Source organism: Ranitomeya variabilis, chromosome 3, assembly GCF_051348905.1.
Source record: "Ranitomeya variabilis isolate aRanVar5 chromosome 3, aRanVar5.hap1, whole genome shotgun sequence".
In the NCBI taxonomy this organism is placed as follows: domain Eukaryota; kingdom Metazoa; phylum Chordata; class Amphibia; order Anura; family Dendrobatidae; genus Ranitomeya; species Ranitomeya variabilis.
The window spans coordinates 452,691,596-452,715,010 of record NC_135234.1 but is presented as its reverse complement, the minus strand read 5'-3'; the positions used below and the strand labels follow the sequence as shown (position 1 = coordinate 452,715,010).

Sequence of the window (23,415 nt, the reverse complement as noted above, 5' to 3'; positions counted from 1 at the left end):
GGTCAAAATATTTCTATTGTAAAAAAGTACTTACCGATTCTAAACACTGACCCTGTAGTGAAAAAAATATTGGAAAAAGGGGCTAAAATTTGTTTAAAAAAGCGGTCTATAGGGAATGTACGGTCTCTAAGTGACCACATGAATTGCTATCAGCTATGCTATCTGCTGATCAAACAAATTGGTGGCAACAAAAGGCTCCTATCGGTGTAGCCACAAAATATGTGAGCAATTTCAAACAGTTTGTTTCTTATCAGACAGGAGAAATTTCAATATAAAATCGATGATGAATTGTGGAAGCACATATTTAGTGTACCTAATCTCATGTGAGAAATGTAGAGTGCAAAATGTTGGGTGCATCACCAGAACACTGCGCAAATGGTTATCAGAACATATTCATGATGAACAAAACCGCACAACGCGCAGTTTGACTGGTGTTTCAAAGTATTTTCTGCATGTTCACTCCGGCGATGTGTCTAATTTAAAAATTACTGTGTGGAACCCAGGAGTTCGGGTACCACAGTGATGCTGCATTCCTATCGAGGAGGGTAGTGCTATGCCTGAAGACAATTGGGATCCCTTTGGCAGGTAAATCTTACACACAACATATTCTAACTCCAGGCCAGAAGGGGGAGCTCAAACCCTGTTTTAGGGGAACTTCCCTGATATCCACCCTGGTCTGGAGGAGGAGTTAGTTCAGTCTGGAGCAGACAGTGAAGGGAGAGGAGTGATTAGGAGCTCAGGGAGGCTGCGATTGGGCCTCCTGTGAGACAGAGTGCAGAAACCGGGCACCGGGAGCCCGAGATTGTGGATAACTGCAAGGTCTACAGTAGAACCAGAGGGCATAGGACTATACGTAAATTGCCCATACTAAACCTGAGGTACTGTTATGATCCTAGTGGCAAGGATCGCAGGTCGGACTAGCTAAGTAACTGAACAGACTACTAGCTCTGGGGAAGTGGTAACTAGATTGACCGCAACCTGATCCTATCCGCAAACAACTATAGGCAGCCGTGGAACGTTACCTAAAAATCCTAGACGTCTCGTCACGGCCTGAGAAACTGACTATTCCTGGAGGGAAAGTAAGTCCTCACTTGCCTCAGTGGAAGACCCCAAAGATATAGAATAGCCCCCCACAAACGCAGAGATGAAATCAGATTTAGCAAATGAGGCCCGCTAATACTAGATAGCAGAAAATAGGAAGGAAACTGTGCGGTCAATAAAAAAACCCTATTCAAAATATCCACGCAGAGATTGCTCGAGCCCCCGCACCAACTAACGGTGCGGGGGAAGCAACTCCGTACCCCAGAGCTTACCAGCAAAAAGAAATCACATGTTAGCAAGCTGGACTAGACTCATCATACACAGAAATCATATTGCAGGCAGATGAGCAAAAAATATTCAAACAGAACTTAGCTTATCCTGAAGAGGCAGAAAACGAGATAATCAGGAGTAATCAGAATAGCACTGAATACATTGGCAGCCGGCAACAAGTGGAAGTGAAGCAGAGCTAAATAGGAGCCTCCCTGGTGAATAACGAGGCAGTTGATCCAGCAGACCCGCAGGATAATAAACCAAACCACCAGGGGGAGCCAAAAAACCAAAGTCACACAATACCATCTGTGACCACAAGAGGGAGCCTGAAAACGGAGTTCACAACAGTACCCCCCCCCCTTGAGGAGGGGTCACCGAACCCTCATCAAAACCCCCAGGGCGATCAGGGTGAGCCACATGGAAGGGACGAACCAAATCGGCCGCATGAACATCAGAGGCGACAACCCAGGAATTATCTTCCTGACCATAGCCTTTCCACTTAACCAAATACTGAAGCCTCCATCTAGAAATATGAGAATCCAAGATCTTCTCCACCACGTATTCCAATTCTCCCTCAACCAGCACAGGGGCAGGAGGCTCAACCGAAGGAACCACAGGCACCACATACCTCCGCAACAACGACCGATGGAACACATTATGAATAGCAAACGATGCCGGGAGGTTCAAACGAAATGACACAGGGTTAAGGACTTCCAAAATCTTATAAGTACCGATAAACCGAGGCTTAAACTTAGGAGAGGAGACCTTCATAGGAACAAAGCGAGAAGACAACCACACCAAATCCCCAACGCGAAGTCGGGGACCCACACAGCGACGGCAGTTGGCAAAGCGCTGAGCCTTCTCTTGTGACAGCTTCAAATTGTCCACCACATGATTCCAAATCTGATGCAACCTATCCACCACAACATCCACTCCAGGACAGTCAGAAGACTCCACCTGACCCGAGGAAAAACGAGGATGAAACCCTGAATTACAAAAAAAAGGCGAAACCAAAGTAGCAGAACTAGCTCGATTATTAAGGGCAAACTCGGCCAATGGCAAAAAAGTCACCCAGTCGTCCTGATCAGCAGAAACAAAACATCTTAAATAGGTTTCCAAAGTCTGATTAGTGCGCTCGGTTTGGCCATTCGTCTGAGGATGGAAGGCCGACGAAAAAGACAAATTAATGCCCATCTTAGCACAAAAGGTCCGCCAAAATCTAGACACAAACTAAGATCCTCTGTCGGAAACAATATTTTCAGGGATCCCGTGCAAACGAACCACATTTTGAAAAAACAGAGGAACCAACTCGGAGGAGGAAGGCAACTTAGGCAAGGGCACCAAATGGACCATTTTAGAAAAACGATCACACACCACCCAAATGACCGATATTCTCTGAGAGACAGGGAGATCTGAAATAAAATCCATGGAAATGTGCGTCCAAGGCCTCTTCGGGACAGGCAAAGGCAACAACAAGCCACTGGCACGAGAAAAGCAAGGCTTAGCCCGAGCACAAATTCCACAAGACTGCACAAAGGAACACACATCCCGCGACAAGGAAGGCCACCAGAAGGACCTAGCCACCAAATCTCTGGTACCAAAAATCCCAGGATGGCCTGCCTACACCGAAGAATGAACCTCGGAAATAACTCTGCTGGTCCATCTATCCGGGACAAACAGTCTCTCCGGTGGACAACGGTCAGGTCTATCTGCCTGAAACTCCTGCAGCACTCGTCACAAATCTGGGGAGATGGCAGACAAAATCACCCATTCTCTGAGGATACCAGCTGGCTCTGAATCACCAGGAGAGTCAGGCACAAAACTCCTAGAAAGAGCATCAGCCTTCACATTCTTCGAACCAGGCAGGTATGAGACCACGAAATCAAAACGAGAGAAAAACAACGACCAACGAGCCTGTCTAGGATTCAGCCGCTTGGCCGACTCGAGATAAATCAAATTCTTGTGATCAGTCAAGACCACCACACGATGCTTAGCTCCCTCGAGCCAATGTCGCCACTCCTCAAATGCCCACTTCATAGCCAACAACTCCCGATTACCAACATCATAATTCCACTCGGCAGGCGAAAACTTTCTTGAAAAGAAAGCACATGGCTTCATCACAGAGCCATCAGAGCTTCTCTGCGACAAAACAGCCCCCGCTCCAATCTCAGAAGCATCAACCTCGACCTGGAAAGGAAGGGAGACGTCTGGCTGACATAAGACCGGAGCCGAAGAAAACCGGCGCTTCAGCTCCCGAAAGGCCTCCACAGCCGCAGGAGACCAATTAGTAACATCAGAACCCTTCTTGGTCAAATCCGTCAATGGCTTGACAACACCAGAAAAATTAGCGATGAAGCGACGGTAAAAATTAGCAAAACCCAAGAACTTCTGAAGACTCTTAACAGATGTAGGCTGAGTCCAGTCATAAATAGCCTGAACCTTGACTGGGTCCATCTCAATAGCAGAAGGAGAAAAAATGAAACCCAAAAAAGAGACCTTCTGGACTCCAAAAAGACATTTTGAGCCCTTCACAAATAAAGCATTGGCACGCAGGACCTGAAACACCATCCTGACCTGCTTAACATGGGACTCCCAATCATCCGAAAAAACCAGAATATCATCCAGATACACAATCATAAATTTATCCAGATATTCGCGGAAGATGTCGTGCATAAAGGACTGAAAGACAGAAGGAGCGTTAGAAAGTCCAAAAGGCATCACCAAGTACTCAAAATGGCCTTCGGGCGTATTAAATGCAGTTTTCCATTCATCACCCTGCTTAATACGCACAAGGTTATACGCACCACGAAGATCTATCTTGGTGAACCAACTAGACCCCCTAATGCGAGCAAACAGATCAGATAACAATGGCAAAGGATACTGAAATTTGACCGTGATTTTGTTTAGAAGGCGATAATCAATACAAGATCTCAAGGAACCTTCCTTCTTACCCACAAAAAAGAACCCCGCACCAAGAGGGGAGGAGGAGGGGCGAATAAGTCCTTTCTCCAAAGACTCCTTTATATAACTCCGCATAGCAGCATGCTCCGGCACTGACAAATTGAAAAGTCGTCCCTTAGGAAACTTACTACCAGGAATCAAATTTATAGCACAATCACAATCCCTATGAGGAGGTAGAGAACTGAGTTTGGGCTCATCAAATACATCCTGGTAATCTGACAAAAACGCAGGGACCTCAGAAGGAGTGGATGAAGCAATTGACACCACAGGAGCGTCGCCATGAATTCCCTGACAACCCCAACTTGACACAGACATTGCTTTCCAATCCAGGACTGGATTATGAGTCTGCAACCATGGCAGGCCCAACACGACAACATCATGCAAATTATGCAATACAAGAAAGCGAATCACCTCCTGATGAACAGGAGTCATGCACATGGTCACTTGTGTCCAGTACTGAGGTTTATTCATAGCCAATGGTGTAGCATCAATTCCCCTTAGTGGAATAGGGAATTTTAAAGGCTCCAAAACAAAACCACAGCGCCTGGCAAATGACAAATCCATCAGACTCAGGGCAGCACCTGAATCCACAAAAGCCATAACCGGGTAAGATGATCTACACTGGAGGCTAAACTCTGGATATCCATATCAGCAGCTGAACTCAGAGCCACACCAAGATTAAGAGGAGGAGAGAAGCCAGACACACAGCAGCTAGACACACGGCAGCAAATAAAAAAAAAAATATCTCCAAGCTTCTTTTCTCCTGCTTCTGCCATGCAATTAACACTTTATAGGCCGGCTGTACTGTTATGATCCTAGTGGCAAGGATCGCAGGTCGGACTAGCTAAGTAACTGAACAGACTACTAGCTCTGGGGAAGTGGTAACTAGATTGACTGCAACCTGATCCTATCCGCAAACAACTATAGGCAGCCGTGGAACGTTACCTAAAAATCCTAGACGTCTCGTCACGGCCTGAGAAACTGACTATTCCTGGAGGGAAAGTAAGTCCTCACTTGCCTCAGTGGAAGACCCCAAAGATATAGAATAGCCCCCCACAAATATTAACGGTGAGTTAAGGGGAAAGCACAAACGCAGAGATGAAATCAGATTTAGCAAATGAGGCCCGCTAATACTAGATAGCAGAAAATAGGAAGGAAACTGTGCGGTCAATAAAAAAACCCTATTCAAAATATACACGCAGAGATTACTCGAGCCCCCGCACCAACTAACGGTGCAGGGGAAGCAACTCCGTACCCCAGAGCTTACCAGCAAAAAGAAATCACATGTTAGCAAGCTGGACTAGACTCATCATACACAGAAATCATATTGCAGGCAGATGAGCAAAAAATATTCAAACAGAACTTAGCTTATCCTGAAGAGGCAGAAAACGAGATAATCAGGAGTAATCAGAATAGCACTGAATACATTGACAGCCGGCAACAAGTGGAAGTGAAGCAGAGCTAAATAGGAGCCTCCCTGGTGAATAACGAGGCAGCTGATCCAGCAGACCCGCAGGATAATAAACCAAACCACCAGGGGGAGCCAAAAAACCAAAGTCACACAATACCATCTGTGACCACAAGAGGGAGCCTCTACAGTAAAGACTGTAACCCTGTGTCCTCCGTTATTTACCGGCAACCCACCATCCTTGCCATACACCTTGGGAGCCCTGGGAACCCGGCTTCACCTGTGGGAAGCGCCACCATCTTGCTGCAACAACATCACCCCAGAGGACCTCTTTAAGCAGCGTCAGTCCCCTCTGACCGAGAACCACTGGTGGCATCACGAATAGACTAAAATACCCCTTAAAGACCTTTCCCCTTTACTTGAGTGCCCAGGGCACGGACCGGGTCGCTGCCACCATGACCACCCCTTTAATTGCGACCGGACCCGGTGTCGAGTACCCAGGCCCTGGCGGGCGACTCAACCTCAATCGAAAAAATATGAGACACCGAGGAGGGGACATAGTACATGAAATGTATTAAAAAGAAGCATGTTGGATTCTGAGTCTAAACTCTAGAGCTCCCTTAGGTTTGAATCAGAAAACAGATTTAAGTTATTTTTATTCAAAAATATATATATTTTTCATAATTTTTTTTATACAGAAATAATCTTTGGGATGTTGCTCCATAGCTTTTGATTTACATGTGATATGTGATTTCTTGTGTGTGGAGTGTACCTTATTGATTGGTATGTGTTCTAACATTGATTTCTCATCATCTGCTTCAGAAATGTCATTTCCTCTCTTGAGCAGGATATCAAGTCAGGAACTTTGTTTTTTACTCATCATGATTAAGACCCACACATGGGTCGAAACGCATAAAGTTTTATTCTCATCCCTTTCTGTCTTGATCTCTAACAATGTTTTTAAGAGGATTTGAATAAAGATAACGTTTTTATAATCAAAAAGATGTGCTGGATTAACAGGGATTAAGAAAAGAACACAGTACGTACAGAAAAATATTGTGAAGATTCAAATAATGGGGATGTTTTGCTGCCTCTGCAACTGATTTTAGTTCGCAATGTAGTGCCCAGTGTAAGAAAGCTGGGTTTACATCCTACTGTAGGTCATGGGTGTTCCAGCAGGACAATGAACCCGAACATACTTCAAGAAACACCCAGAAATGGATGGAAACAAAACGCTGGAGAGTTCGGAAGTGGCCAGCAATGCGTCCAGATCTAAATCCCATTGAACACCTGCGGAGAGATCTTAAAATTGCCATTGGGTGAAGGCACTCTTCAAATATGAGAGACCTGGAGCAGTTTGCAAAAGAAGAGTGGTATAAAATTCCAGTTGGGAGGTGTAAGAAGCTTGTTGATGGTTATAGGAAGTGATTGATTGCAAAGACCGTGCAACCAAATATTAAGTTGAGGGTGCCAACAATTTGTCCAGCACATTTTTAGGGATTTGTGTGAAATTATGTCCAATTTGCTTTTTTTTTTTTCCTCTGTATTTTTGGGGGGTTGTTTTAATACACATAAAGGAACTAAATATGTGCATAACAAACATTTGCAATTGCCATGATTTTCTGGGAGAAATACTTCATTTTCTAGAACCTTTTCAAGGGTGACCACACTTTTGCCTATGACTGTAAGCATGACATAGTGCAAAAAATCTATTTTATCATTCTGAAATTCCATATGCTAATACCAAAAATAATGTACAGATGAATATATTAGAGCATTTTGTGGAATTCTACAAATGTCTACTTTTTATAGAGGGGAATCGCATAAATCAATTTCACACCACGCAGTCCTAAATTTAGACTGTTAACAGCTTTTTTTAAAGTATTGTACAATGTAAGTAGCATAGAAGATACATTTTTCATTTTTTTTGCTTTTATGTCTCTTGCAGCTGACAAAGTCCTTTCTTACTTTCTCTGAAGAATGAGTCCTTTCAGCTCAGTTTCTGCTCCCTCCCTAGCAATGCTGGCAGAAAACTTTTTCTTCTTGGCTGCTTAGCTGTGAACATATGATCACAAAGCAGAGACCTGGCTTAGGGGAGAATGATTACGCATGTGCAACACCCCAGGTAACCGGCTGTTGCAGTGATGTTGCCTTCCTTTTGGGGAGGGTGATGTCACGCTTGGAGGCAAGGGAGATTCTCTCTATCAGGTAAGGCACTCACATTCAACACATCTGAATCTAGGCCAGGACAGGGAGCTCAGGACCCAGATTCAGGGGAGCTTCCTTAGACTTTATGTATCCTGGTCAGGAGTCAGCAAGTGGTAGAGGAGTGAAGCGAGGAGAAGGACATCTGGAGCAGATGTAGAGGCCGAGCAGCCATGTGGGAGCTGCGACCCCTGGAAAGAGAGATATCGTGAGGAGTTGAATTGTGGAGGAGCTTAGAGGGAAGAAGCACAGAGGAGGAAGAGGCTCAGCAGGGGAACAGCGGAAGGACACCCTGGGAGCTAGAGCGCAGAAGCCGGGTACTGGGAGCCCGAGGTCGTGTTGTTCTCCAGGATGCGCGACAGAACTGGAGGGTATAGAACTGTATGTTAATTGCCTGCACCAAGTCTGAGGTGAAGCAGTAACTTGAGAGCCCAGGTCATGATAGAGATCCTATAAACAGGCTCGCACTGCCTATCGTACAGACATCTGTCTTAGGACAGGAGAGAGGGGACTTTACAACTAAGCTTCAAGCAGCAGGGACCTCGCCAAGTAGGAAAGGCTTACGGATCTCACCTGGGAGAGGGATCTCTATTGCCTCCAACAGGCCAGACCACAGCTTCCCTGTACTTGGTACCCTGGACTGAGGACTGCTTTCATCAGTAAACCAGGTAAAGACTGCAAACCTGTGTCCTTGTTCTTTGCCATACCATCCACCACACCATCATCATCATACACTGGGAGCCCTGAGGACCCCGCTTCACCTGTGGGAAGCGTCACCATCTTGCTGCATAACATCACCCCAGAGGACGCCTTTAAGCAGCGTCGGTCCCTTACTGTTGTGAATTTATCTTTTTGGCTCCCTCTAGTGGTTACTAGTGATTTGACTCTGGGAATGTCTGCCATCCCTTGTATGCTCACCTGGGTCGTTAGGTCAGGGGTGTTGCTATGTAAGCTCCCTGGACCTTCAGTTCTATGCCTGGCAACGTTGTAATCAGAGCTAATCTGTTGTGCTCTTGTCTACTGATCCTGGTTCCTGCTAAATTAAGCTAAGTCTGCTCTCTTGCTTTTTGCTATTTGTTTTTGTTTGCATTTTTGTCCAGCTTGTACATAATCTGTATCCTAACCTTGCTGGAAGCTCTAGGGAGGCTGGAGTTCTCCCCCCGGGCCGTTAGACGGTTCGGGGGTTCTTGAATCTCCAGTGTGGATTTTTGTTAGGGTTTTTGTTGACCATATAAGTTATCTTACTACATTCTGCTATTAGTAAGTGGGCCTCTCTTTGCTAAACCTAGTTCATCTCTGTGTTTGTCATTTCCTCTTACCTCACCGTTATTATTTGTGGGGGGCTTGTATCCTACTTTTGGGGTCTATTCTCTGGAGGCAAGAGAGGTCTTTGTTTTCCTCTTCTAGGGGTAGTTAGTCCTCCGGCTGGCGCGAGACATCTAGCGACCAACGTAGGCATGTTCCCCGGCTACTTCTAGTGTTGGCGTTAGGAGTAGATATATGGTCAACCCAGTTACCACTGCCCTATGAGCTGGATTTTTGTACGTCGCAGACTTACTTGTTCCTCTGAGACCCTCGCCATTGGGGTCATAACAGTTTGCCAGGCCAGTATTAAATGTTAAATGCATTGCAGAAGCGGGATTATAAGAAAGAAAGTTCTGAGGTTTTTTTTTCTCTCTCTCATTTTTTTTTCTTTTCCCCTTTACCTCTGAGTGGCTTGTGTTTGCTGCAGACATGAATGTCCAGACCTTGATTACAAGTGTGGACCAGCTTGCTGCTCGTGTGCAGGGCATACAAGATTATGTTATCAGAAATCCTATGTCAGAACCTAAGATACCGATTCCTGAACCGTTTTCCGGAGACCGATTTAAATTTAGAAATTTCAGGAATAATTGTAAATTGTTTTTGTCCCTGAGACCCTGTTCATCTGGAGACTCCGCTCAGCAAGTAAAAATTGTTATTTCTTTTTTACGGGGCGACCCTCAGGATTGGGCCTTCTCGCTGGCGCCAGGAGATCCGGCATTGGCTGACATTGATGCGTTTTTTCTGGCGCTCGGTTTGCTTTATGAGGAACCCAATCTTGAGATTCAGGCAGAAAAAGCCTTGCTGGCGATGTCTCAGGGCCAGGACGAGGCTGAAGTGTATTGCCAAAAATTTCGGAAATGGTCCATGCTGACCCAGTGGAACGAGTGTGCATTGGCTGCAAATTTTAGAAATGGCCTTTCTGAAGCCATTAAGAATGTGATGGTGGGTTTTCCCATTCCCACAGGTCTGAATGATTCTATGGCCCTGGCTATTCAAATCGACCGGCGGTTGCGGGAGCGCAAAACCGCAAATTCCCTCATGGTGTTGTCTGAACAGGCACCTGATTTAATGCAATGTGATAGAATCCTGACTAGAAATGAGCGGAAAATTCATAGACGCCAGAATGGCTTGTGTTACTACTGTGGTGATTCTACACATGTTATCTCAGCATGCTCTAAACGTCTTACTAAGGTTGTTAGTCCGGTCGCCATTGGTAATTTGCAACCTAAATTTATTCTATCTGTAACTTTGATTTGCTCACTGTCATCGTATCCTGTCATGGCGTTTGTGGACTCAGGTGCTGCCCTGAGCCTTATGGATCTGTCATTTGCCAAGCGCTGCGGATTTGTTCTTGAGCCATTGGAAAATCCTATCCCTCTTAGGGGTATTGATTCTACGCCATTGGCAAAAAATAAACCGCAGTTTTGGACACAGGTTACCATGTGCATGACTCCCGAACATCGGGAGGTAATACGTTTTCTTGTTCTGCATAAAATGCATGATTTGGTTGTTTTGGGTTTGCCATGGTTACAGACCCATAATCCAGTCTTGGACTGGAAGGCTATGTCAGTGTCAAGTTGGGGCTGCCATGGAATTCATGGAGATTCCCTGCCCTTGTCTATTGCTTCTTCTACGCCTTCGGAAGTTCCGGCGTATTTGTCTGATTATCAGGATGTCTTCAGCGAGTCTAAGTCCAGTGCACTGCCTCCTCATAGGGAATGTGACTGTGCAATAGATTTGATTCCTGGCAGTAAGTTTCCTAAGGGGAGACTGTTTAATCTGTCGGTACCTGAACATACCGCGATGCGTTCATATATCAAGGAGTCTCTTGAGAAGGGGCATATCCGTCCTTCTTCTTCCCCTCTTGGTGCGGGATTCTTTTTTGTGGCCAAAAAGGACGGATCTTTGAGGCCTTGTATTGACTATCGGCTTTTAAATAAGATCACTGTCAAATTTCAGTATCCTTTGCCGCTGTTGTCAGATTTGTTTGCCCGGATTAAAGGTGCCAAGTGGTTCACCAAGATAGACCTTCGTGGTGCGTACAACCTTGTGCGCATTAGGCAGGGCGATGAATGGAAAACCGCATTCAATACGCCCGAAGGTCATTTTGAGTACTTGGTGATGCCATTTGGGCTCTCTAATGCACCTTCAGTTTTTCAGTCCTTCATGCATGACATTTTCCGGAAGTATCTGGATAAATTTTTGATTGTTTATCTGGATGATATTCTGTTTTTTTCTGATGATTGGGACTCGCATGTGGAGCAGGTCAGGATGGTTTTTGAGATTCTGCGTGAAAATTCTTTGTTTGTAAAAGGCTCAAAGTGTCTCTTTGGTGTACAGAAGGTTCCCTTTTTGGGGTTCATTTTTTCCCCTTCTGCTGTGGAGATGGATCCAGTCAAGGTCCGAGCTATTCATGATTGGACTCAACCCTCGTCAGTTAAGAGTCTTCAGAAGTTCTTGGGTTTTGCTAACTTCTACCGTCGTTTTATCGCAAATTTCTCTAGCGTTGTTAAACCGCTGACGGATATGACCAAGAAAGGCTCTGATGTAGCTAACTGGGCTCCTGCTGCCGTGGAGGCTTTCCAGGAGTTGAAACGCCGGTTTACTTCGGCGCCTGTTTTGTGCCAGCCTGACGTCTCACTTCCCTTTCAGGTTGAGGTGGATGCTTCGGAGATTGGGGCAGGGGCCGTTTTGTCGCAGAGAGGCCCTGGTTGCTCTACTATGAGACCTTGTGCCTTTTTCTCTAGGAAGTTTTCGCCGGCAGAGCGAAATTATGATGTGGGCAATCGGGAGTTGTTGGCCATGAAGTGGGCATTTGAGGAGTGGCGTCATTGGCTCGAGGGTGCTAAGCATCGTGTGGTGGTCTTGACTGATCACAAAAATCTGATGTATCTCGAGTCTGCTAAACGCCTGAATCCTAGACAGGCCCGCTGGTCATTGTTTTTCTCCCGTTTTGACTTTGTGGTCTCGTATTTACCAGGTTCTAAGAATGTGAAGGCCGATGCTCTGTCTAGGAGCTTTGTGCCTGATGCTCCTGGAGTCGCTGAACCTGTGGGTATTCTTAAGGAAGGAGTTATCGTGTCTGCTATTTCTCCAGATCTGCGACGTGTGTTACAGAGATTTCAGGCTGGTAGGCCTGACTCTTGTCCACCTGACAGATTGTTTGTGCCTACTAGATGGACCAGCAGAGTCATTTCCGAGGTTCATTCCTCGGTGTTGGCAGGGCACCCGGGAATTTTTGGCACCAGAGATCTGGTGGCCAGGTCCTTTTGGTGGCCTTCCTTGTCAAGGGATGTGCGGTCATTTGTGCAGTCCTGTGGTACTTGTGCTCGAGCTAAGCCTTGCTGCTCTCGTGCCAGCGGGTTGCTCTTGCCCTTGCCTGTCCCGAAGAGACCTTGGACACACATCTCTATGGATTTCATTTCTGATCTTCCGGTGTCTCAGGGCATGTCTGTCATCTGGGTGATATGTGATCGTTTCTCCAAGATGGTCCATTTGGTTCCTTTGCCTAAGCTGCCCTCCTCTTCTGATCTGGTTCCTGTGTTCTTCCAGAACGTGGTTCGTTTGCACGGCATTCCTGAGAATATTGTGTCGGACAGAGGATCCCAGTTTGTTTCCAGGTTCTGGCGATCCTTTTGTGGTAGGATGGGCATTGAGTTGTCGTTTTCATCCGCTTTCCATCCCCAGACTAACGGACAAACGGAGCGAACTAATCAGACTCTGGAGGCTTATTTGAGGTGTTTTGTCTCTTCTGATCAGGATGATTGGGTGACCTTCTTGCCGTTGGCTGAATTTGCCCTTAATAATCGGGCTAGTTCCGCCACCTTGGTTTCGCCATTTTTCTGCAACTCTGGTTTCCATCCTCGTTTTTCCTCGGGACATGTGGAGCCTTCTGACTGTCCTGGGGTGGATTCCGTGGTGGATAGGTTGCAGCGGATCTGGAGTCATGTGGTGAACAACTTGAAGTTGTCACAGGAGAAGGCTCAGCGTTTTGCCAACCGCCGCCGCGGTGTGGGTCCCCGACTTCGCGTTGGGGATTTGGTATGGCTGTCTTCTCGATTTGTTCCTATGAAGGTCTCCTCTCCCAAATTTATGCCTCGCTTCATTGGTCCTTACAAGATATTGGAAATCATTAATCCTGTATCCTTTCGCCTGGATCTTCCGGTGTCGTTTGCCATCCACAACGTATTTCACAGGTCCTTGTTGCGGCGGTACGTTGTGCCTGTGGTTCCTTCTGCTGAGCCTCCTGCTCCGGTGTTGGTTGAGGGCGAGTTGGAGTACGTGGTGGAGAAGATCTTAGATTCTCGTCTCTCCAGGCGGAGGCTTCAGTACCTGGTCAAGTGGAAGGGCTATGGTCAGGAGGATAATTCCTGGGTGGTCGCCTCTGATGTGCATGCGGCCGATTTGGTTCGTGCCTTTCACACCGCTCATCCTGATCGCCCTGGTGGTCTTGGTGAGGGTTCGGGGACCCCTCACTAAGGGGGGGGTACTGTTGTGAATTTATCTTTTTGGCTCCCTCTAGTGGTTACTAGTGATTTGACTCTGGGAATGTCTGCCATCCCTTGTATGCTCACCTGGGTCGTTAGGTCAGGGGTGTTGCTATATAAGCTCCCTGGACCTTCAGTTCTATGCCTGGCAACGTTGTAATCAGAGCTAATCTGTTGTGCTCTTGTCTACTGATCCTGGTTCCTGCTAAATTAAGCTAAGTCTGCTTTCTTGCTTTTTGCTATTTGTTTTTGTTTGCATTTTTGTCCAGCTTGTACATAATCTGTATCCTAACCTTGCTGGAAGCTCTAGGGAGGCTGGAGTTCTCCCCCCGGGCCGTTAGACGGTTCGGGGGTTCTTGAATCTCCAGTGTGGATTTTTGTTAGGGTTTTTGTTGACCATATAAGTTATCTTACTACATTCTGCTATTAGTAAGTGGGCCTCTCTTTGCTAAACCTAGTTCATCTCTGTGTTTGTCATTTCCTCTTACCTCACCGTTATTATTTGTGGGGGGCTTGTATCCTACTTTTGGGGTCTATTCTCTGGAGGCAAGAGAGGTCTTTGTTTTGCTCTTCTAGGGGTAGTTAGTCCTCCGGCTGGCGCGAGACATCTAGCGACCAACGTAGGCATGTTCCCCGGCTACTTCTAGTGTTGGCGTTAGGAGTAGATATATGGTCAACCCAGTTACCACTGCCCTATGAGCTGGATTTTTGTACGTCGCAGACTTACTTGTTCCTCTGAGACCCTCGCCATTGGGGTCATAACACTTACTGACCGAAAACCACAGGTTGCATCACGAACATAGACATTACAAATCCCCTTAAAGACCTTTCCCTTTAATTGGGCGCCCAGGGCCATGGACCGGGTCACAGCCACCGTGACATCCCCTTTAAGACCGGACCCGGTACCAAGTACCCCACAGCCCTGGCGGGCGTTTCACATGTGCGTACACTAGAGATGGCCGCCATTGGCGGTACGCCACTGATTTGCAGCAAAGTTATTTTCTGCAAATTGAATGTCCTTATTATGCTCTGGGATCTTTTGAGACTCCAGAGCATAATAACAATAAGCTGGAAAAAAGAAAAAACCTAATACTCAACTCACCTCATGGCTAAACTTTCCTGCTACCCTCGCTGCCTGCTCTCCGGTAATCTGCAGCTCTTCTTTACACTGTCATGCACCACATCTCTTGTTTCTTCACTCTAGGCTGGAACCTTTGGCTGTGACAAAACCTTTAATGTGCCATGCACGTTGTGATGTTAAGACATGTCGTGACCTCATGGTGCGTAGTGACGTTTGAGGCCTGGTCACAACCAGAAGTTGTGACCTAGAGTGAAGAAGCTAGAGTAGAAGCATGTTACGGTGGAAAGAGCAGCGGGATGCAAGCAGCAGGAAATCCTGGAAAAGTGACAAGTGAAGCACTAGGTTTTTGTTTGTTTTTTAACCTTTTGCCAGCCCTCAGCAAAATGGCGGCCAGCTGGAGTCTATTACAAAACATTCTTACTCTCCATTGTAATATTTGAGTCGAATTCAGTTACTCTTGAATAACTTTGCCAGTCATTTTTGTATATCAGCACCCAACTATTAGGTGGACATGCATATTGCGATACACTTTAAAAACCAGATGGCATCAAAGTGGGAAAACCCCTAGAAATTATTATGTTTCTTTCTTTCCTGTATAATGATCTTTATTAATAATAATATAATAATAATAATAATAATAATAATATAAAATAAAAACTACAAAAGGCCATTGTTTTATCATTTTTACAGAAAACTGAGATTCTTACACTTTCTAAAATAAAGAAATTGAACGTCTACAATAAATTTACTTCAATCCCGAACCGATCCAGTCCCCAAAATCTCCAGGTTTCTAAATCTGTTCATATTCTAAACAAATTCATCATCATGAAGAAAATGAAATAATATTACCTTTCGTATTAACTGCTTACCTTTTAGCTTCATAATTATTTTTGTTATCAATTCTTCCTTTAGTTCTCATGATAGTTGACATTTTCTCAAGCAACAGACGGTTGTCCCTTTCAATGATTGTTAGTCGTTCCTCTTCAAGCTTTAGGCAAAATGAATAAACAAAGGAAATTAATTTAAAGCGTTTTTCACACACAAAAAAAACAAAACTAGGTATTCCATATCCATTGGCAGAGAATTACTTGATCTCTTTGAAAGTGGTGCTCATGCTCAGCCTCTGCTCTATTCATTTTTTATTGAACAGCTGGAGAAAACCAAGCACTGCACAGTTGGTTTTTAGGTTTTTATACTTGAGTAAGATGCAAGTCTGGCGTGGAAATCCTTAAAACCCACTTCCTTAAATTATTGGATCAAGGATCTTCATTTCGGCTTTAGCAGCCCAAACCATGAATTATCTTTACCTTCAAGCTTCCTGTTGACGTTCATTCCCCAACCACGGGGAAGCATTCACAGAATATTTCTCCAAGTAAATCAAACTTCTGTGAAATCAACTATCCACTTAGGAAGCAACACTGTTTGACAATCAATTTCACATGCTGTTGTGCAAATGGAATAGGCAACAGATGGAAATTATTGGCAATTATCAAGACACACTCAATAAAGGAGTGGTTCTGCAGTTGGAGACCACAGACCACATCTCAGTACCAGTGCTTTCTGGCTGATGTTTTGGTCACTTTTGAATGTTGGTTGTGCTTTCACACTCATGGTAGCATGAGACGGACTCTACAACCCACACAAGTGGCTCAGGTAGTGCAGCTCATCCAGGATGGTACATCAATGCGAGCTGTGGCAAGAAGGTTTGCTGTGTCTGTCAGTGTAGTGTCCAGAGGCTGGAGGCACTACCAGGAGACAGGCCAGTACACCAGGAGATGTGGAGGGGGTCGTAGGAGGGCAACAACCCAGCAGCAGGACCACTACCTCAGCTTTTGTGCAAGGAAGAACCTGAGGAGCACTGCCAGAGCCCTGCAAAATGACCTCCAGCAGGCCACAAATGTGCATGTGTCTGCACAAATGGTTAGAAACCGACTCCATGAGGATGGTCTGAGTGCCCGACGTCCACAGATGGGGGTTGTGCTCACAGCCCAACACCGTGCAGGATGCTTGCGATTTACTTTATCAAAGCGGTGAACGTAGTAAGCAGGACAGCGCTGAGAAGGCGTGCAAGTTACTAGTGTGACAGACAGCAGATTTTTGAAAGTTAAATCAGCTGGTCTGGTGGCTTCATTCTGAGATAAAGATTTTCCTGCTTCCTATATCATTTCGTCCAAAAGAGTCGAAGGTAAAAACTGTAATTAAAGCATTTAGGGTCATCATCAAGTGGTTATTCTTTAGTTATGATAAGCTTTGTAAAAGTGAATTTGTTAGCTGATTCATGCTACCCAAACCACGGGAAGCATGAATCAGAGACTGGCTCCGCTACTGTTGCAATGTATGTTTCACTCTGAATTGCCTCTGCGTTTGAGATAAAACATACCTTAAATTGGTGGTTGGAGAGACAATGCCTCTAGGATGACAAGCCCAAGAGATAGGTCCCCAAAAGACTTTGTACTAGTCATCTTAGTTGCATCATTCGTGGCTGCCGTTTTAAGGTATGTTTTCTCTGAAACATTGCAGCGTTTTAGAGTGGAACGTACATTGCAGCAATAATGGAGCCGGTGTCTAATGGATTGGATTGCCAGGATTGGCTGACAGGTTCCTTAACTGTTTTAAGGAACAGTATTCTCTGGGCACTGTGTTCATCCACATAATTTCTGAGCTTTATTGTCTTGAGTATTATATGTACAAGGTGGATTGACATTATATATAAAGCTGGGTACTGATCCAAATAGAAATATAAGTAATAGCAATTGGATAAAACTTAACCTTTAATTGGTTTGTATAAAATGGTACATATATTGGACTATAAAATAGACAAAGGACAAAACAACAAACCACCCTTGTGCTATGTGCAACCTACCAAACAGAACGGGGGAATAACAACAAAGACAATAAAGTTGACAGTGGTTGAGGGTCACGATATACAATGGCCCTTAATCCCTGGCTGGGGATATGTATTGATAACCAATACCCTTTAGTATATGAGGCTCCAAAATTTGGCCATACAATATTTCTTGGTATGGTATAAATATTCTGAGTATATATCCTGGAGGTGATACTGGCTATATGAAATGACCAATTGGTACCGTTACCACATGTATCACCGTAAACACCAAAGTTCCCCACTTATAGGTATGTAAAAAAACCACAATGCATATTAGCTCAGGGTATAAATAAGAACCTTATTGTGGGAACATGAGTAGATTACCCGCCAGGCATATATCATAACTGTAACACTGTCAACACGAAATAGCAGCAAGAACAAGAGGCTTATATGAGCAAATCATGACCTTAAACAATACCACTATGCTTGAAAAGATTTAGGACCATGCTGCCTCATGGACATATGCCACGAGCATCCCTTTGAGTCAAGGTAGTGAGGTCAATATGTTCCTGCACAGGACCCTATTACCAACGGGCCCTATATGTGCAGATGTGTGTGCAATACAACATATCCATATAACGGATAGATCTCACCCAAATGATGAAAAAAAGACGTTATTTATATAGGGTGAGCCAGCCTCCCTCCTACGTGGCGTCTCCCGACGCGTTTCGTCCATGCGGACTCATCAGGGGAGTTTGAAGACCTAAAGTTGCCGCTTTACAGATCTCCCCGCTACTGTGGTTTAAAAAGCCATAAGCACGGAGGCGCGCCAGAGAGACTCCGCCCCCAGCGTGTGACGCGTCTCCTGTGCTCTGCAAGGTACTTCCGGTATGCCGAGAATAGTTCACGGACCGTGCCGCGCTGAATGTCATGGAGAGGGAACGATCACGCCCCCCCCCCCCATGTGATGCGCCATCCGACTCAGTAACTATTTCGGTTCTGTACCTACATGTAATAAAGATAGCACCGTAATGATAGCTATTAAGAACTGCGTCTGCGCCGTCATGTATATATGATAGGCATAGCCACCAGGCACGGCACAATAAAGGAAGGACAGTTAATTTTCATAATGTCCTATCCACCCATCAATATGGTACAGTGTTCACCTCACCATAGCAACAACACCATGCGGTGGAATAACGGACAGATGCTTAAATGAAGACATAAATGGAGACATAATCGACGTTGTCATTATTGCAGGCAAAGGCCTAATGAGGAAGGACGAGGGAAATGAGGACACAAATGGCAACATAGATTCAACGTTGTCACCATTACAGGCAACAAGCCTGATGGAAAAGGAGGAGAGAGAAATATGTGAGAAATTGCTCACAATCCAATGAGTGAGGACATAATTTATATGCCCTTAGTTTATGGAAAATAATGATATTTATACAAGAAAAATAAAAATAAAAATAAATATACAAAATGTGGAGAGTGCAGGACACCACTGACACCCCGCATGGGGTAGAAGAGATGAAGGAAGGCTCCCTATTATGTCCCTACAACCTATCCGCTGTACTTCTGTACCCTACCTAACGCGGAGGTTGGCACCCTCAGAGACCCTGCGCAAATGGCGCCCCCACTCGACGTAGGCTATCCCTATCTAACTGTCCCTATTGTAGGGGGAAGGAGGAGAGAGATTTTCTAATACCTAAAAACTCCCCTACTATCCCCACTTTCTACTGTCTCCCCAAAATACACAAAGGGACTACTCCCCTCAAGGGGAGGCCTATAGTTTCAGGCAATAATAGCCTCACAGAAAGATTGGGGATGTATGTAGATAAAATACTCAAGCCCTTCGTAATTGCTTTAAATTCCCATGTGCGGGACACCACTGACCTCCTAAGTAAACTAGATGGGGTCTGTCTCGAAGATGATATGATATTAGCCAGTATAGATGTGGAAGCATTATACTCCTCCATTCCCCATGAAAAGGGTCTTCTGGCTGTGAACCATTACCTCAGAACTAGGGGGATACAATATGACAAACACAACAGATTTGTTCTAAGGGCCTTAGAGTTTTGTCTCACCAAGAATGTGTTTTTATTTGATCAGAAGTACTTCCACCAGCTCAGGGGCACTGCGATGGGCAGCCCTTGTGCGCCATCGTACGCAAATTTGCTCCTGGGCTGGTGGGAGGAAACAGTCGTTTTTGAGGACTACTCCTCTGTTCCAGATGACAGGATAATACTTTGGCTAAGGTATATAGATGATGTACTGGTCATCTGGAGAGGGAGTATTATTGATTTTGGGAACTTTGTTGAGGGCCTAAATGTGAACGATATAGGCTTACATTTCACACATGAGGCAAGTCCCACGAAGTTGGCGTTTTTGGACATCTGTATAGAAAGGGATGATAGTGGGACAATTTCCACAAAAACTCATAGAAAGGAAACGGCTACTAACTCCCTCTTGCGATGGGAAAGTAATCACCCTGCCCCCTTGAAGAGAGGGATCCCCAAGGGACAGTATTTGAGAATTCGGAGGAATTGCTCTAATGATGGACTGTTCCATGAACAAGCCAGAGACCTGCGAGGCAGGTTCTTGGATAGGGGTTACCCCGAGGGGGTGCTGAAAAAAGCTTATAAGGAGACGCTGACAAGAGAGAGGAAAGATCTATTGATACCTAGATCAGAGACAGAAACTGAGACAACTATCCGATTTATAACTAGATATAGTAATGGAGCAAAGGACATTCGTGATATATTTCAAAAACACTGGCCGGTCCTTTTGATGGACAGAGATATTAGGGGACAAATCACCTCATACCCCCAAATTACCTACAGAAAAGGAAGATCTCTGGGCGACAGACTGGTTCACAGCCATTATGACCCAAAGGGCAACATAGGTCAACATCTGCAACATGCAAAAGGCTGTTTTAAATGTGGCAACTGTAAAGCCTGTTCATCCATAACAACCACGAAAAAATTCACCAGTAATGTTACTGGCACTTCTTACTCCATTCTGCATTTCATCAATTGCCGCACCAAGGGCATAATCTACAAAGCGAATTGTGAATGTGGGTTGGAGTATGTGGGGAAAACCAAGAGGGAATTTCGAAGGAGAGTGAGGGAGCATCTTCGAGACATCGAAAATAAGAGGGAGACCCCAGTGGCAACCCACATGAATACCGTACATCAAGGTAACCCCAAAAAAATCACCTTTGTTGGGATAGACAGAATTCTACCATCTGTGAGGGGGGGTGATTGGGATAAACAAATTCTTCAAAAGGAAAGCAGGTGGATCTTTAATTTAAAGACTGTCCAACCTTTAGGACTGAATGAGCTACAGCCCTATAGCTGCTTTCTATAAAATTTTATCTCAACTGACTCATTCACTGGCTATCCTTTATATTCCCCTTTTTTGTTTTCTCCTACCTGTATTTGTTGGCATCTTGGCTCTTAGGCAAAGTAGGCAGGGATAGCCACCGTTGAGTGGGGGCGCCATGGCGTAAGGTCCTAGGGTGCCAACCCCCGCGTTAGGTAGGAGTCAAGTGATATTAATACTCCTTAGGTGTGTCTATGTACCATCCCATTAAAAAATGCTATGCAAAATATTCAAATAATAATTCCTTACATCTCATATTGATTTCATTTCAAACAAACTTTGGTCATTTCCTCCCTATCTGTACCAATGTAGGGACAATAGGGACAGTTAGATAGGGATAGCCTACGTCGAGTGGGGGCTCCATTTGCGCAGGGTCTCTGAGGGTGCCAACCTCCGCGTTAGGTAGGGTACAGAAGTACAGCGGATAGGTTGTAGGGACATAATAGGGAGCCTTCCTTCATCTCTTCTACCCCATGCGGGGTGTCAGTGGTGTCCTGCACTCTCCACATTTTGTATATTTATTTTTATTTTTATTTTTCTTGTATAAATATCATTATTTTCCATAAACTAAGGGCATATAAATTATGTCCTCACTCATTGGATTGTGAGCAATTTCTCACATATTTCTCTCTCCTCCTTTTCCATCAGGCTTGTTGCCTGTAATGGTGACAACGTTGAATCTATGTTGCCATTTGTGTCCTCATTTCCCTCGTCCTTCCTCATTAGGCCTTTGCCTGCAATAATGACAACGTCGATTATGTCTCCATTTATGTCTTCATTTAAGCATCTGTCCGTTATTCCACCGCATGGTGTTGTTGCTATGGTGAGGTGAACACTGTACCATATTGATGGGTGGATAGGACATTATGAAAATTAACTGTCCTTCCTTTATTGTGCCGTGCCTGGTGGCTATGCCTATCATATATACATGACGGCGCAGACGCAGTTCTTAATAGCTATCATTACGGTGCTATCTTTATTACATGTAGGTACAGAACCGAAATAGTTACTGAGTCGGATGGCGCATCACATGGGGGGGGGGGGCGTGATCGTTCCCTCTCCATGACATTCAGCGCGGCACGGTCCGTGAACTATTCTCGGCATACCGGAAGTACCTTGCAGAGCACAGGAGACGCGTCACACGCTGGGGGCGGAGTCTCTCTGGCGCGCCTCCGTGCTTATGGCTTTTTAAACCACAGTAGCGGGGAGATCTGTAAAGCGGCAACTTTAGGTCTTCAAACTCCCCTGATGAGTCCGCATGGACGAAACGCGTCGGGAGACGCCACGTAGGAGGGAGGCTGGCTCACCCTATATAAATAACGTCTTTTTTTCATCATTTGGGTGAGATCTATCCGTTATATGGATATGTTGTATTGCACACACATCTGCACATATAGGGCCCGTTGGTAATAGGGTCCTGTGCAGGAACATATTGACCTCACTACCTTGACTCAAAGGGATGCTCGTGGCATATGTCCATGAGGCAGCATGGTCCTAAATCTTTTCAAGCATAGTGGTATTGTTTAAGGTCATGATTTGCTCATATAAGCCTCTTGTTCTTGCTGCTATTTCGTGTTGACAGTGTTACAGTTATGATATATGCCTGGCGGGTAATCTACTCATGTTCCCACAATAAGGTTCTTATTTATACCCTGAGCTAATATGCATTGTGGTTTTTTTACATACCTATAAGTGGGGAACTTTGGTGTTTACGGTGATACATGTGGTAACGGTACCAATTGGTCATTTCATATAGCCAGTATCACCTCCAGGATATATACTCAGAATATTTATACCATACCAAGAAATATTGTATGGCCAAATTTTGGAGCCTCATATACTAAAGGGTATTGGTTATCAATACATATCCCCAGCCAGGGATTAAGGGCCATTGTATATCGTGACCCTCAACCACTGTCAACTTTATTGTCTTTGTTGTTATTCCCCCGTTCTGTTTGGTAGGTTGCACATAGCACAAGGGTGGTTTGTTGTTTTGTCCTTTGTCTATTTTATAGTCCAATATATGTACCATTTTATACAAACCAATTAAAGGTTAAGTTTTATCCAATTGCTATTACTTGGATTGACATTAACTGTCATCAGCACAAGAGCTGTTACTGAAGTTAGGTTTTGTATTTTGTCCCTTTTTGTGTGTAGTGATTTGTCATTACCTCTGTAAGAAGGACAAATGAGAGATTCCCACAGTGTGAGGCCTAATGGGTTGTCTGCAAGCAGGCACCACCATCTACTGGTTAAATATGGTAAGGCAAGAGAAAGTAGCAACAATTGCATATGCAGGAACTTCAAAACTCACCCCCAGGAAGAAGCAAGTGAGGCAAAACACCCATTGGGGCACAGGGACACATCAGGCTGCTACATTTGGCAAATACCCATATTGACAGTTAACCCCCTGAGTCCAGGTAATCTCTTTATATACAGTGGG

General features: G+C 45.0%; 1 protein-coding gene across 1 annotated transcript in view; it reads right to left on the bottom strand.

Moving 5' to 3' along the window:
* CFAP97D2 (CFAP97 domain containing 2) overlaps positions 1–23,415 on the bottom strand; it is an 81,436-nt gene that overhangs the window by 23,032 nt on the left and 34,989 nt on the right. Inside the window, exon 3 of the mRNA XM_077296564.1 lies at positions 15,628–15,746. Coding sequence (XP_077152679.1) covers positions 15,628–15,746 — 119 coding nt within the window. The remainder of the gene's footprint in view (positions 1–15,627; positions 15,747–23,415) is intronic.